Source organism: Vidua chalybeata, chromosome 3 (assembly GCF_026979565.1).
Source record: "Vidua chalybeata isolate OUT-0048 chromosome 3, bVidCha1 merged haplotype, whole genome shotgun sequence".
Lineage (NCBI taxonomy): Eukaryota > Metazoa > Chordata > Aves > Passeriformes > Viduidae > Vidua > Vidua chalybeata.
Genome location: NC_071532.1, coordinates 82,478,277 through 82,492,894, shown reverse-complemented (window position 1 = coordinate 82,492,894; position 14,618 = coordinate 82,478,277). Strand labels below are relative to the sequence as shown.

General features: G+C 38.9%; 1 protein-coding gene across 1 annotated transcript; it reads right to left on the bottom strand.

Annotated features, from left to right (window-relative positions):
* Positions 1–1,971: 1,971 nt before the first annotated feature.
* On the bottom strand, positions 1,972–14,278 carry TMEM30A (transmembrane protein 30A). The gene is made up of 7 exons (XM_053936928.1): positions 13,984–14,278; positions 8,433–8,549; positions 7,708–7,815; positions 7,366–7,453; positions 6,753–6,896; positions 4,914–5,120; positions 1,972–4,017 (listed from the first exon to the last, which is right to left on the bottom strand). Exons 1-7 carry the CDS (start codon positions 14,248–14,250, stop codon positions 3,824–3,826), a joined length of 1,125 nt encoding a protein of 374 aa, XP_053792903.1. The 5' UTR covers positions 14,251–14,278; the 3' UTR covers positions 1,972–3,823.
* Between the last annotated feature and the right edge of the window lie 340 nt (positions 14,279–14,618).

Below are 14,618 nucleotides of genomic sequence, written 5' to 3'. Positions count from 1 at the left end.
ATTGAGATACTGGTAAAAGGAGCATAATTCACAGAGAAATTATTATTTCTGCTGAGTGGGCTACTTTCTGGTAGGTCTGAATCTAATATCAGGGATATTTTCTGTAAAACTACACTTTACAACAGAAAAGCCATACTTAAGGATTGGCATGTGAGTTACCTACTGATCAAAGCTACATAATAACTGCTCAGAGCAAGCACAGCTGGTCTCTTCAGTGTTGACTAATTCGTGAAGAAATGAAAACTTGAGGAAATGAGAAATGGCTTAAACAGAACTGTTCAACAATGAGTTTTGATAAACAATTTTGTTATACAATGCAATACATGCAAGCGTTGCTCTATTCAGTTAGGAAGAAGCAGTGTGTTTGTTTCTAATAATTCCTAGGGATTTGGGAGGAGTGGGGATGGAATTGACATTTAGAGAAGGGGAGACAATTTGGGATGAAACCATAAACGAGGGAAAAACAGGAGAAACCAAGTAACACAATACAAAAGACAGTATCATTTCACTTTAAAGCACAGGCTAAAGATTGTTCAGACTGGGAGGCTTATGGGGGGGTAGTTTCTTACTTGAGACTCAGGTCATAAAAGGACTTGCTAATTCTTATCAGGCCATTTCATAATGGTCTTCAGTCTTCATTGATACTGTCAAATAAGATTAGACTTCACATGTAGGCACAGAATGCAACATGGCTGGTGACCAAACATTCTGTGAGCTAGAAGGCAGGGAATTCTTACATTAAAATACTTCTGCTGCTCTGAGGAAAATTTAATACTACTACTAATCAAACAAGTAAAATCCCAAAACTTTTCACAATTGGGCTTCCTGAAAATAAACCTCAGAGTCTATTTTTACACAGCCAGAAAGCAGTCTCTTCTATAAACTGGCCACATTGCTAAGAAGCAAAGAATAAAATTGACTTAGATTTTCATGTTTTTTTCTTCTCCTTTGAAAGAGAGCATTTTGGGCAAGTTGTTCAATACTGGCAAGCCTTTTGTACGTGTAACATTTTGGGGTATTGGAGAGGTTTCACATTGAGTTGTTGAATTAAAAAAAAAAACAACCAAAAAAACAAAACAAAAAAACCAAACAAACAAACAAAACAAAAAAAAAAAAAAAAAAAAAAAACCCCAACAACTTATGTAATATCAAGGGTCGATCACATTTTCAGGAAAGATCAGAAACCCTTGTCTTGTCACAGGAACTTTTAAGATCGGATTACTCTGTGTTTCTGCAAAGTTATCTTCATCAGCGGTTGCATTCCAGTAACTTTTTAAAATTTACTGTAGGTACCTGATTTAGACTTAAATCACCTTTTCCACTAAGCACTCTCTTCAACTCAGTCTGTTCTTCTCCCATTGCAAGTAAGGCATGTGAGAGAAGGGTGCAGTCAATAACATTTCCTGTGAATCCACTCCAACCAGCCATACTCATTGCTCTAGTTGCAGATGTTACTTGACCTACACTCTCATGGCCTTTCTTCCCTTAAAGATTTCTATTAAAAAAAGACAAGACTTGCAACCTTCAAGGTTTGATATTCATAATTAATCCTTGAAAGTTTCCAAGGATCCTCCAAGGATCTCCATTGTTACTAACATGACATCCAGACAAATGAGCATGAGTGAAGGAAGAGTTTACAAATTTGACCAATATTTTGAACTCTTGTACACATTTTAAGCTCCACAGGCACACTGTCCCATGTATTTACTGCTAAAGGTTCTCAGAGAACCCACTTAATTGCAATAAAAACCAGACAGCAATTCTCACCCTGGTGCATTTCATTGAGATTGAAGATACACTGACAGCTATAGTCAGTAAAAAAAAAAATAAGGCATTGAAAAATATTACAAGGTGAAGACAGAAAAATACTTATTTTTTAATTTTACGCACAGCCCAAAAAGCAGCTTTTCCCACTTGGAAAAAATAGAAATTATGAATGAAGTAGAATATAATTGCATTTCAAGTGACAAACACAAACTTTAAAAACTGAAATATTTTAATAACCAGTAATTGTGAGACATCCCCTTGCTCATTTACTCTATCTTGGACTAGCAGCTACTCCACAGCTGAAAGCCAGTTTAGCACATTCTGGAAGTTTTCAAGGGTACATTACTGTTATTCTGTAACTCCAGCAACATGAATACAACACTGTAAATAAATTCTTGAAAGGTAGTATTTGAAAGCCCTGTTCTGCCAGGCTGTACTATGCAAATAAATTATTTTATGTAGTTACAGAGAGCTAGCACACACTGGAAATGCTGCCTCATTCCACAGTTTATCGAGACTTACACATTTAAACTCTTAGGCTACACAAGTAATTAAGTAAAACCAGTCATATGATTATGTTAAAAATAAATAGTTTTGTTTAAAGTTGCCTGTAGATTAAGCTATTGGACCACGCAGTTTTGTAATAAATATGCAATCCCAGAAATACAACTCATTTAAAACTGCATTTACACTTAAAAATGTCTTTTCATCCCGATAAAAATAAATGTATGTTCAAGAACAACACCAAACCTCTTATTAAATGGTTTGCAGAATTTATTAGGTCTCTTTTAATATACTCCATACTTTATCAAGCTAGTTGCATATAAAGTGATCTCCACCATATACATTACAGTTTCTGTGCATCATCTAAAAAAAAGTCACCTAAAGTAGTATTTTACACATTGCAGTTAACTTTTAATTAACCTAAAGGTGAATCCTTCTTTAATTTAAGACACTAACCTGCACATTGTGCCTAACTGCAATATTTAAATTATGTTTCACAGCAAGCTAAACCTGCATTTCAGGGAAGAATGTCACTGCCATCCCAGCTTCTGAACTTCTGTAGTTTACTTCCTTAACACCACAAAAAATCATGTGGTGTTCACTCAAAATAAGGAAAAAGCATACAATTCCCTTAAAACAAAGCCTGCTCAGAATACATATGCTTTAAAAAAATTAGGAAACTCCTCAAGTAAAAGGAAGTCACCCCAGTAAAAGGAATTCACCCCAATGTATGAATGGAAAAAAACCTTTTAAGTTCTTCTTGATTAATGCTTGGTGCTGCTCATAAAAAGCAAAACCAGCAAAAAGTGAACTAGGATTGGATATGACTTAAAGTGAAGAAAATTAGAAGAAGATTATATCTGTAACAAGCATGTCCCAATCTTTTAAAGGGTCTCACACAGATAATTAACAAATAGGTTTTCTGGTATTTTCATAGGATGCTCATTTACTGGCCAGGCACATATATTGTAAATATACAAAGAATCCAGAGTGCTGAAGTTTACAGAGCACTTAAAGGATTTAATATAATAGAGGTGGGTAAATAGGAAAAATATTTAACAACTTGTATAAATATATTACAATCTCAGCAAGAAATGTAGGAGCCCATGCACACAAGACAGTAAATCAAAGAAAACATTTAAGACTTGACTTCTTCCAACAGCACTGACACCTGAATTATGGAAAGTCAACAATTTACAATATCTTATAACCATCTTTCTCCACACAATCTAAATGTACTGAATCATACTGACATTACATAGCACGTGAACAAGCAGCAGATGCATCAAGGGAACAGGAGCTATATGCATCATGTGGCCTGCCCAGTTAGAGGCAAACATCAGAACAACTGTTTCTGACATAGGCAGAGATACAATCAATGCAGCTAATTGTATACCCGTCATTTTCAAGAGTATGGGAAAGGGGAACTTTAGGTTAAAATTATGCACCCAGCCTCAGAAATAACAGAAGTAGAGATTTGTCTTTCAAAAACTGGGTCCATTCTGGACTGGCCTTGATGCACATGCAGTACATTTATTTTCAGAATGCAAGATTAATTGGGAATGTCTGCACTGGTGTTTCGATTGCCGTATTTGTGATGAATGAACAGCAATACCACTCCTAAGAAGAAGCATATGGACCCAACAGTGATGTAAGCAATTCCCAGGAAGGGATTTTTGCCTCCCATCCATGAGATGGTGCTTAGGATCATCCTTTTTCGTCCATCAAAACTGTGTACAGGATAATCTGAAAAAACATTCAGGAAAACAAGAAGCAAGTTTCCAAACCCAGCTTGAAGTGGGCACATGAAAATTTTGGGTCATTTCACTCAGGTTCCAAATATTAACTGCTGCCTCTGGAACTGGAATTGCAAATATGAAACATTCAGCTGTTCTTTTTGGATAAAACTAATCTGGGCATTGTCAGCTACTTCAAAACAAAAGCCATGTTAGGAGACACTAACCCTGAGGAACAGTAAAATGCATGACTTTGTGTGTTTATGAAAGTAGCTTAAATAAAGTGAGGGAAATATAAATTTTAGTCCTTGTGTCTATTTTACTACAAAATTTTTCTTTACATTCTCTCAGTTTTACATGCACTCCCCAGTTTTACAGCAAAGGAAAACACTGCAGTAGCTATATAAAAAGTATCATTAGGTGCTTTTGAATTTTAAGAATTCAGTAACTATGACAACCCTCCTTCTCTAGTCTCCTGCATTTCTACATAATATTTAGTCTCCCCAAAAAAGAATGACAGACCTTCACTTGATCCACAGCTGTCATTTTTGTGACCTTCAGAGTCAGTCTGCCTTTCATTACAAAATATCATTTCATCTTGAAGTTACAGTTCTTAAATTCCTTAGCTACCAGCTACCTCTGTTCTTTCCTCTTTTCCTATGCTTTTCTCAATTCCTTCCCAGCACCCAACCAATCTGATTTCCCAGTCTCTACGAAGCTATTAATGCTATAAAACTAGCACAGAAGTAAAAGATGGTAACAGTCTATCTGGGTCTCAGTGCCAGTTTTCAATCACAGCTCAATATCGTCTCTTTTTAGGGATGCTAAGAATAAAGGCTAGCTCCATCTGATAACTTGCAGGTATATATTTGCATAATCCAGCTAAGGCCTGCTTTCAAAGGATACTGTATGCAATATCCAGAGAATATTTTCCAGCCTGTAAGGTAGGCTGAAAGTTATTCTTCCTTTCGATGAGACGATAGAGCTTGCGAAACGTTGGCAGAGCAGCTGTGCGCATCCACACGATGAAGTCCTCATTGATAAAGCCGTTGTTGTCAGGCTCTGAGTCCAGCATATACACTGGCTTGGGCCAGTTCACAGGTTTTGTTGTGCCTAGGATTAAACAAAAATAATAAAGCATTTCAAATACAGGACTGAATAACACACTGGCTCATCAAAATCCATTCTAATGTCACAAAAAACCACATTAACTTCTAAACAGTAAGAACAGACAGGCTGACTCACTACTATTGCAACACACTAGGCTGTTTAAGAACTTTTTATTTGCAGCTTAAATAGTTTGAAGTCTATAAGTAAATAATATAATTGTCCATTTGTTTAAACAACTCATGCAGGTGGGAAGTCATGTCTCAAAGCACTGCTTGGTGGGTAATTCTCCATTATGACGATAAGCCCTCTGCTCACTTGGTAGAATTTGAGAACCACTTCCTGAACCACGAGCATGTAATATTGTAAACATTATTTCAGATTATGTCCAAATGCTTTTGCTACTGTTATCGGAAATACAATTCCACCTTGTATTAGGGAAAGGTATCTGCTTCTCCAAGGGTAGCCATCACACTGACAACATGTAATTTGTCTATGACTAAGCAAGAAACCCACATCAGGTTAAGCCTGAAGTTATTATAAACCTTGCATAAACACACATGCTCTTAGAGCACTAAGAATGGGCTTCTTCAGACATAGTAGCCAAAGGAAAATTTCATTTGCCAAACTGTATAACCTAAAAAATGAGACACAGTCACTTCTAATAACAAAAAAATAATCAATTTTTTTAGAGGACAGCACATCTTAGCCACAGCAACATTTAAATGAAAACTCCATATGAAGAGTTTCATTCAACAACTGCAGGATTTCTTTGTAAGTTAAATCCAAACACAATAGAACTTGTACTGGTCTTGACTGCAATAAAGTTAAATTTCTTTACAGTGGCCTGTTTGGGACAATGTTTTGGATATGTGCTGGACACAGTGTTGAAAAAGAGTGATGTTTCTGTATTGTTAAGCAGTATTTGCTAGCATCAAGGCCTCTTCTGGCTCCTCACCTCACCCCACCTATGGGGAGACAGGAGAGGTGTCCAGAAGAGACTGGGAGGGGACACAGATGGAATAGCTGATCCCAGTTGACCGAAGAGATATCCCATACCATAGAAAAGGGCAGGTAGAGGTAGGGAGGGCCTACTTTAGCTCAGGAACTCAGATGGCAGTGAGCAAATATTTTCTTTTGCATTACTTATTTTTCTTGGGTTTTATTTTCCTCTCTCCTTGCTGTGTTTTTGGTTTGGTTGTTTGTTTTTAATTACTGAACAGTCTTTATCTCAACCTATGTGCCTTCTCACTTTCAGCCTTCCAATTCTTCCTTCCACTGAACAAGGGTATGGTTAGTGAGACACTGTGTGATGCTGAGTTGCCAAGTATACATTACATATTTTTTAGTATTCAGAGTACAAAAAAAAAATCAGAAATTAAAAACTACCAAATTAATGATTACAGTAAAGGTAAAAACCAAACATGTTTATCAGAAACTTGCAGCTTTTATTATTTAAAGACAATCTTTCAAATAGCAGAGTAGTCCTTAGCTTCTATTTCTTCAGAGAACATTTATTAAGCACATTCAGTAAAATGTGAGGCAAAACTGAAATCAAAATGTGTTTGAAATCAAAAGGTGTTTGAAGCATTTTGCTGTCCCTAAAAGTTCACTTTTTTTCCTTTTGTTTTTTTTTACCTTGGAAGAGCGCAGTTAAGTTGTTTCCATCTCCTGTAGGATTCCTGAACTTGACATTTTTATCTGTCCACCATGCAATGCCTTTTTTGATCAAAGTAATCGGAGTCCTTGTGTCATTATCAATGCGGTATAATTCCAGTGTATCTAAAGACAAAATCAAATTAGAAAACCAGCTGCAGAAACATTCATTAGTTAGATGATCATGATAAGCACTGAGACAATTACCTCCAGGAGAAAACAAAATAAAATAACCAGGCAAGGCATTTACTCTCTGCCTGACACAATAACAACCTGTTCTGTAAGAATCAGTGTATATGAGACAGCAGTTTATTATCCATGTATGATATCTATGTTTCTACATCACAGCAGTAGCAGATTCTCACAACACATATTTCCATCCTTTGTATGCTATGAGATTAAATTAATTCTCCTAGCAATTTTTAAACAAGTACAAGCAGTACAAGATATTTATTTTATTCTGAACAACGAAAATGTGTTAATTCAAAACAAAAAAAGCTCATGGTGTCTTTATCCAGAATAATGTGCAACACAACAGAAAACATACACTAGATCACAGACCCATATAAATGATAACTTAAAATTGTGACCATACCATTAAACATACTGTTGGCAATAGCCCCACAAGGAGCAATGGGTTTGTCTTCATTTGTGCGGTAAGGCTCACATTCCTTACTTGGATTCTGACAGTTAGAAAGAAAAAAGGCAAATGAGTCTGTGCTAGTTTATACAACTAACTTGCTTTTTACTACATGATCAACATGAATAATACTACTTTACAGTTATTTTCAGTAAACAAAATATCAATTCCTTATGGTTACCTACTGGTATGCAAAAATTCTAGTACCTCATTACCATGGAACTAAATACTCTATGTGGTGATTTATGCAATAGTCAGAAAATAGTTGCTCATTCACATCCAAGCATGAATACCTACAAGTAGTGAACTGTTGTCTCCATTTAGCTGGCTGTCATCTCGAGACTTCACATAACGACGGTGGTTTTGATAAAAGTTGGAAAGTCCATAATACATGAATACATTGCTCTACAAAAAGCAAGATGGGGAAAGAGGGATTTTGTTCACACAAACCTGCAGTTTTAAGTTCTTAAACTCTTAGGTTTATAGCAACATTCATAAAGTAAGAACCTCAAACCTCAAACTTCATACTGAGTACATAAAAGTACTATCTTAACAAGGCTGAAGTCAAACAACAGAAATGTCACCAACTATTAGAATGATATTCACTGGCACTAATCCCAATAGCTGTCATGTCTGATGCAGAACCCATAAGCCCCATTTGCCTCCAATCTCCAGAAAGCACTTATCTGTTATTTCCAATTCCCGTTAAACTGACATTTTTTGTATCATCCAGGAATATCTGATCTACTCTCCAGCTATGTGACCCATAGGGTAACTCTGAATGTGTAAAACACAAGCATTCCACTTAATGTTTTTCATTTCCAGATAAATGGAAGCATTAAGAAACATCTCATCCCTCCTGATGAAAAAGGAAACATAAAAATCAGATCCAAGTTCAAAGGAAAACTAAAACTAATCCTCTAAAACAGAAAAAAAATACTTAAGTGACAAAACCTTCATTTTCAATATGAAGTAGATCATATAAACTGTTCTGACTTCATCCTGCATCCAGGGCAGCATACCTCAAATGAATGTTCCAGTGTGAAATTAATGGTGCATGTACAAGGGGGTGTGCTGTCCCAGGACACATTTAAGCATTTGTTGCATGGACTAGAAGGTTCTGTTCCCGTATAGTCAATCTGTAACAGGAAAAGCAGTCATTAATTTACAATGGGAGAGTAAAGAAAAATTATTAAGCAAGAGAGTTGCTGTGGCATTTATTTTGCAATCATATCTCAACATCAAGAGCACATTCAGGCCTGACAATCTCAAGAAGTCTCTTCCAACCTTAACCATTATGTAAATGTGCTTTTGATTCTGACTATATGCTTGATTTCAGATGCAAACAAATTGAGCACTGAGGTGAAATTACTCCTGAAGCAAAATCAAACAAAACCAAAAAGCCCCCCACAGAGCTTCAACCCCACCCCAAACCAACCAACAACAACAAAAAAAAAAAAAAAAAAAAAAACCACACCAAAACAAAACCAGCAGACACTCCAGACAATATGATGTTTCCAAACACACACACACTATGAAAAGCTGAACTCAGCTTTTACATGCTTTCCAGAGAGATTAAGCTTTTAAAAGTCTAGATATTTAATAAAAAAAAATATTTGAAAGCATTAGAAAGCTTGCTTTGTTGACCATTTTTAGTCACCTAATTACAAGAAAAAATTTAGAAATCACTTAATGCCCAAAACTTGTCCTAAAACAGGAAAGATTATTACACCAATATTGTTTTGTCAGGAATGGTAAAATAATCAGTATATGGACAAGAAAGATGATCAGCACTTATCTGGCTTATACAGTATGTTCTGTCTTGATTATTGTAGCCCTTAAAAAGCATTTTTTAAAAATCTGTACATTCAGCCTTAGCAGCCACAAGTTCACCCTACAGTCTAAGCCAACTCAAGTAGCTTGACCACATCAGCTCTCTCTCACGTGTAGCTCCAGAAAGTGTGGCAGGGTAAAGCTTACCTCTACCTATAAGAGACGTATTTCTACACTTACCATGAATTACCTATTTTAGAATTTAGACTCAGGTGAAATATATACCTCACTGCAAAAAAAACTGTGCAGCAGCAGTAGCATTTGAACTAGAACATCTACACAGTTATATGAAAGGCTGCTGCAAGTGGTTTGTCCTGATTTATGTTTGTAGTGAAAGGCATAACCAAGAACTAGTGATTTATGATTGGTCCCAATACACGTATTACGGTTAGCTAAAATAGACAAACAGGGTGTGTTCAGGAAAGAACTGAAGCCTATTTTCCTTGGCATCTTCTTCAGGGTCTGTCTTCCTGTGATTTTTCCAATATCTATTAAGCTGCAACCAGCTCCATCAGCAAGCACTTTTACTGACTGGCATTTGCTCTGCTGCCAGATTTCTGACAGACAAAACCTACACGCTAATGAGCCTAGCTGAAACTAGATAGCTTCAGAAGCTATTACCTGCCAGAGAGAGGGAGATTAAGAGAGGATCACGATCTTTGCTGCTCAGCTGAACACGATATTAAGTTTATGCTGATCTAGAAACAGCACTGCTGCAGCAGCCATGACGAGCTCTGTTTAGCTGCAGCAGACAGACCCCACTGCTGCTCTCAATGAACAGTGCATCTCATTTGTTGAAGGCTAACTCAGGGGTGGGTGTGTTCTGCTAAAGTAAGCTAAAGTAAGCATTTCCTTTAGAAAGAACTTGCCAGTGTGAGAAGTTGTTTCAGGTCAAGGGCGCACACTCAAGACTAAGATTGCAAAAGACCTAAAGACCTCACTTTTAAAAACGTAATTGACTAAATTCTGTGGAGCATGAAATTGATGCATATTGAAGCAGTACCATGCTTTGATGCACTGTTATCAGCTTGCATGCTATCAAAGAGCTTTCCTGTACAGTAACTGCCAACATAAGTGTATTTTTCTGCATCCACGTTTACAGATTACATTCAAGAGAGAGCTTTTTTTAAAAGGATGAAGGCATCCATCTTCACCGCTTGACAAAGTAACACTTTTGACTGTGAGAGCTAAGGACTAACTATGGAGTCCATGGCAAGAACCTGCCTGACCCCACTGTTCTGTCCCCTGGGATCAGCCAACATCTGACAACCAGACACCATGAGCACTTCCAAATAACTCCAGATTTAAGGACATTGGGTATATCCACATTATTCCACACCAATGGCCTTTCAGGCTGTTGATGTCTGCCAGCTGACATACACCTATAGAAATAACTTAACTACTGCATACACATATTCTCCAAACTATTTGTGATTTTGCAGACTTCATATTTTGTCCTACTCTGCTTAACCATTTCTTGTATAAAAGGAAATCCATAAATCTGATCCTCTTTGCTGTTCCTCTTTGTAGGTTTTATTAATTTTGTATCATTTATGACATGAGGCTACAGGAACTGCACACAAGGCTGAAGATGTAGGCAACAGTAATGTACTTACTTTCAGTTATCTGTTCCTAGCCATGCCTTAAGTCAATCTGGCTTTTTATCTATCATTATGCAGTTCACAGCAGCAGTCACAGCACAAAGATCTCTTTCGTACACATTTAATACTTTGTATATTCCTGATATTTTACCATATATTAATATGTTCTATCAATGCTTCTTATTCACTCTATATATATTAAAAAAAAAAAAAAACAACAAAACAAAAAACAACCAAAGGGAAAAAAAAAACACCTCCAGGAAATACAGAACTCTCTCATCCTTTAGTAACAGGCAAAAAGACATTTACATAACTGATTAATTTTCCACCCAAATGAACTATTTTAACAACAGACTCAAGATAAATGACTGATTATACCCTTTTGAAGCCATGAAAAAAATGCTAGAGAAAACATAACAAAATCCCAATAGTCCTAGTACACTTAAACTGTTGGAAATCTTCCACAGTTGAATTCAAGACATCTTATAAAGGAAATCAGTGGAAGAGGTACATTTTGCTGCTCAGTCCTTGCACCTGTAGAAGAACAGCACAGTCCACAGAGATACTAATGGCTACCATACGTTATTTCAGGAAAGAGTGACTTGAACCTAAATATGTATCCAGGGTCACAAGTTATACATCCTATTCCATTCCAATACACTAAGTTTACAGGCATATACACACAGATTTGAGAGGTATGCTATTGCCTAGGAGGCAGATGTAAATAACCACTTGTGCTTCCTCCCCCAGTTGCATTTCTAAAAAAGCTTAGTCACTGCATGTAGCTTCTGGATGTCTTGTCTCCCACAGCTAAACTTACAGCTATTTGTGAGTAACTTCTGGAGGTTATAACAAAAGCCAGCGTTCTAAGCAGGGATGTATGCCATCTAAGCACATATGTGATAGCAGTGTCTTAAACTGCACCCCTCAGCGGTGTTTAGAGCCCAGATGCTGGTCCTAATTGGTAAAATGCTTTATCTGTGTTTTGTGGCTGCAACTGTAAAGCCTCTTTTGATTTAAATTTGCTTTTTTTTTTTTTTTTTGAAATTCAGCTGCCTTTAGGATGATAATCTCACTTGCAGAACGTCACTGGACAAGCACTTCATAAAACATGTACGAGGATCAGGCAACAGAACATGAGTTTCCCCCTTCTGACTTACCACAGACTCCAAAATCCCTTCTGTCCTCACAAAAGCCTAGAAATTTTTGATGATTTCAAAAGGTGCAAGAGTAAATCCATACAGTAAAACAAACAAATGAAACTCTTTCCAGTCTTGAGTATTTTGAGATTAGAGAGGATTGAAGGCTTCTGCCTGCCAGCTGTCTCCACTACAAATGGTTATTGCTGCTGTATATACACAACCTGACTGTGTAGTGGAGCACTGGTAATGCTCCCAGCTCACCTACGACTTTTACGCCAATTGTTAGGTGGGAACAGCTGATTTTTGGGTTCCACTGGAACTTACCAGGAGTACCTGACTGAGCTGCTTATGCAACAGCAGTATATAAAAATCCTGTATATGCATACAGCAGCAATATAGGCACAATAAGTCATGTATGTTTCTGGACTCATGAAACCGATGCATTTCTTGTTCCCATAGATCAATGCAGATTCAGTCATAATGGAAAAATGATACATTTGTGCAATTACAATGATATAAAACTTCGTACTGCTCATACTGCTTTACTATAGAAATGGCTATTTTAAATGCAGTGGTCAACAAAAATCAGAGTTAGCAAGGATATTTTTATACTTCTCTCCATGGAGTGTGGAAAACCTGTAATTGTGTTTACCTTAAATATGCTACACATGACAATTTAAAAACCTATGTGCCCATGACAGGTTGGCCACGTTCTCTGAAGCACCTGTGCCAATTTTCAGATGTTCAGCACAATCCCAACATTGATATAAGAAGCAACTATTTTCTAAATAATATGCTTACATAAAAATTAGGATGCTGTAAAATACACATCAGCTTTTGGGGTTTTCCTTTCTGCTTTCCTCCTTAACTGTAACTGTAGATCTTAACATAAAAGGGGGTAAAATTGGTTTCATTATAACATTATTTGCATTTTAAGAGAAATATGGAAACACCATTCATTCCCTACCTCATTATTTCTTTAGCTAATTGGGCTTCAGAGACAACTTGCCACCAGGCAAGCTACTGTCTTAAACACTACTTACTTGAAAGTGGCAGCTTAGTCCAGTAACTAGAGTGATTTGATCCACAAAAATTCATACTCTCCAATAAAAAACACAACAAACAACCACACACCTTCTTCCCTACAATCAACCTCAGTCATATTAGCTCACCAAAACTAATAATAGCTGTCAATTGCTTCTCAAGACCGTCCATCCCTAAGCCCTGTGAGTTATTTCATTTCAACACAAACTAGTTCTGTTATCAACTGGATCTATCTGTGATATACAGTTCAGTTTTCAGCTAAGGCTCAGCAACTTTTCACGGCAGTAGCATGGCTGATTATCAGCTGTAAATCTGATGAAACTGTAAATTTGATAAACTCACACTCTAGTTTGTAAGTGTTAATTAGAAAAAGCCATACTTTTCGATCCTTGTTTCCAAGCTTACTCTGAACACCCCGGTCTCCCATACAGCACCATCAACATTAAATCATCGGTGCAGGTAAGAATAACAGCAATACATTCACCACAGAGCTTTGTCCTGAAAATACAATTACTCTGGAACATTTGAAGATAAATAATGGACTAGCACAGTCTATCCCACGGATGATGCTCTTACTATCGGTACTGCTGAGGAAAAAAACGTGCACTGGGCTATGTGATTAAATGCAGGCAGTAACTTCCAGGGAAGTTCCCTCGGGAGCACTGACAGAACTCACGGAAGAGCTACAGCCTATGCGGAGATGGCTGGCAGCCCGGTGTCTGCTCAGGGTAATTAAAGGTCGCTGTGCTGACGAGCACAGGCGTTAGGCCGGATCGGAGCCACCGAGCGCCGCGTCCGCTCCGCACAGAACCCGCCTGGGTCCCCGCGGATTTCCCCGGAGTCGCAGGCGGCCTCCCGGCAGGCGATCCCCGCTCGCCCGGCCCGGCCCGGCCTCCCCGAGCGGGCCCCGGGTGCTCCCAAAGCCCCGGCCCGGGGACACCCGCCCCGCGCACCTCGTACTCGCGGATGTTGTTGGAGGTGACGAAGATGCCGATGCCGATGGGGATGAAGATGAGGCCGATGATGAAGAAGGCCGGCAGCACCGTGCCCGCTGTCAGGATGGGCTGCCAAGCCGGCAGCCGCTGCTGCTTGAACGCGGTGTTGTCGGGCTTGCGGGTCTTCACGGCGCCCCCGCCGCCCACCGCGCCGCCGCCCGGCACGCCGACGCCGCCCGAGGGGTGCCCGTCCGCCTCCTCCTTGGCGCTGTAGTTCACCGCCATGGCGCCGCCGCCGCCGCCGCGCGACACGTGACCGGGGGCACGGCGCCTGCGCACTCGGCCGCGGCAGCGGCGGGACGGGGCAGGGCGGGCGCGCGGGCGGTGACGCGCGGGCGGTGACGCGCCTGCCCACATCTTGGCGCCTTGGAGTCACGGAGTCGCGGAATCGTCGAGATTGGAAGGGAGCCGCTAGATCATCCGGTCCGGGCATCCACCCGGCACTGCCCCTGTGACCCCTAAACCACTAAGCCACCTCACCCAGTGCCAGATCCAGTCACTTCTTGAACACGTCCAGGGATGGTGACTGCCACCTTCCTGGGCAACCTCTTCCAATGACCACCCTAATAGTGAATATTTTCTTTCTAATATCT

Bases quoted from the DNA above. Each gene is read 5' to 3' on its own strand.
- TMEM30A (XM_053936928.1), bottom strand. From the start codon at position 14,250: ATGGCGGTGAACTACAGCGCCAAGGAGGAGGCGGACGGGCACCCCTCG. The intron at 8,550-13,983 runs GTGCGCGGGGCG...TTCCTGTTACAG, and splicing joins ACAACATCCGCGAGTACGAG to ATTGACTATACGGGAACAGA. The intron at 5,121-6,752 runs GTAAAAAAAAAC...GTTTAATCCTAG, and splicing joins CTTAACTGCGCTCTTCCAAG to GCACAACAAAACCTGTGAAC.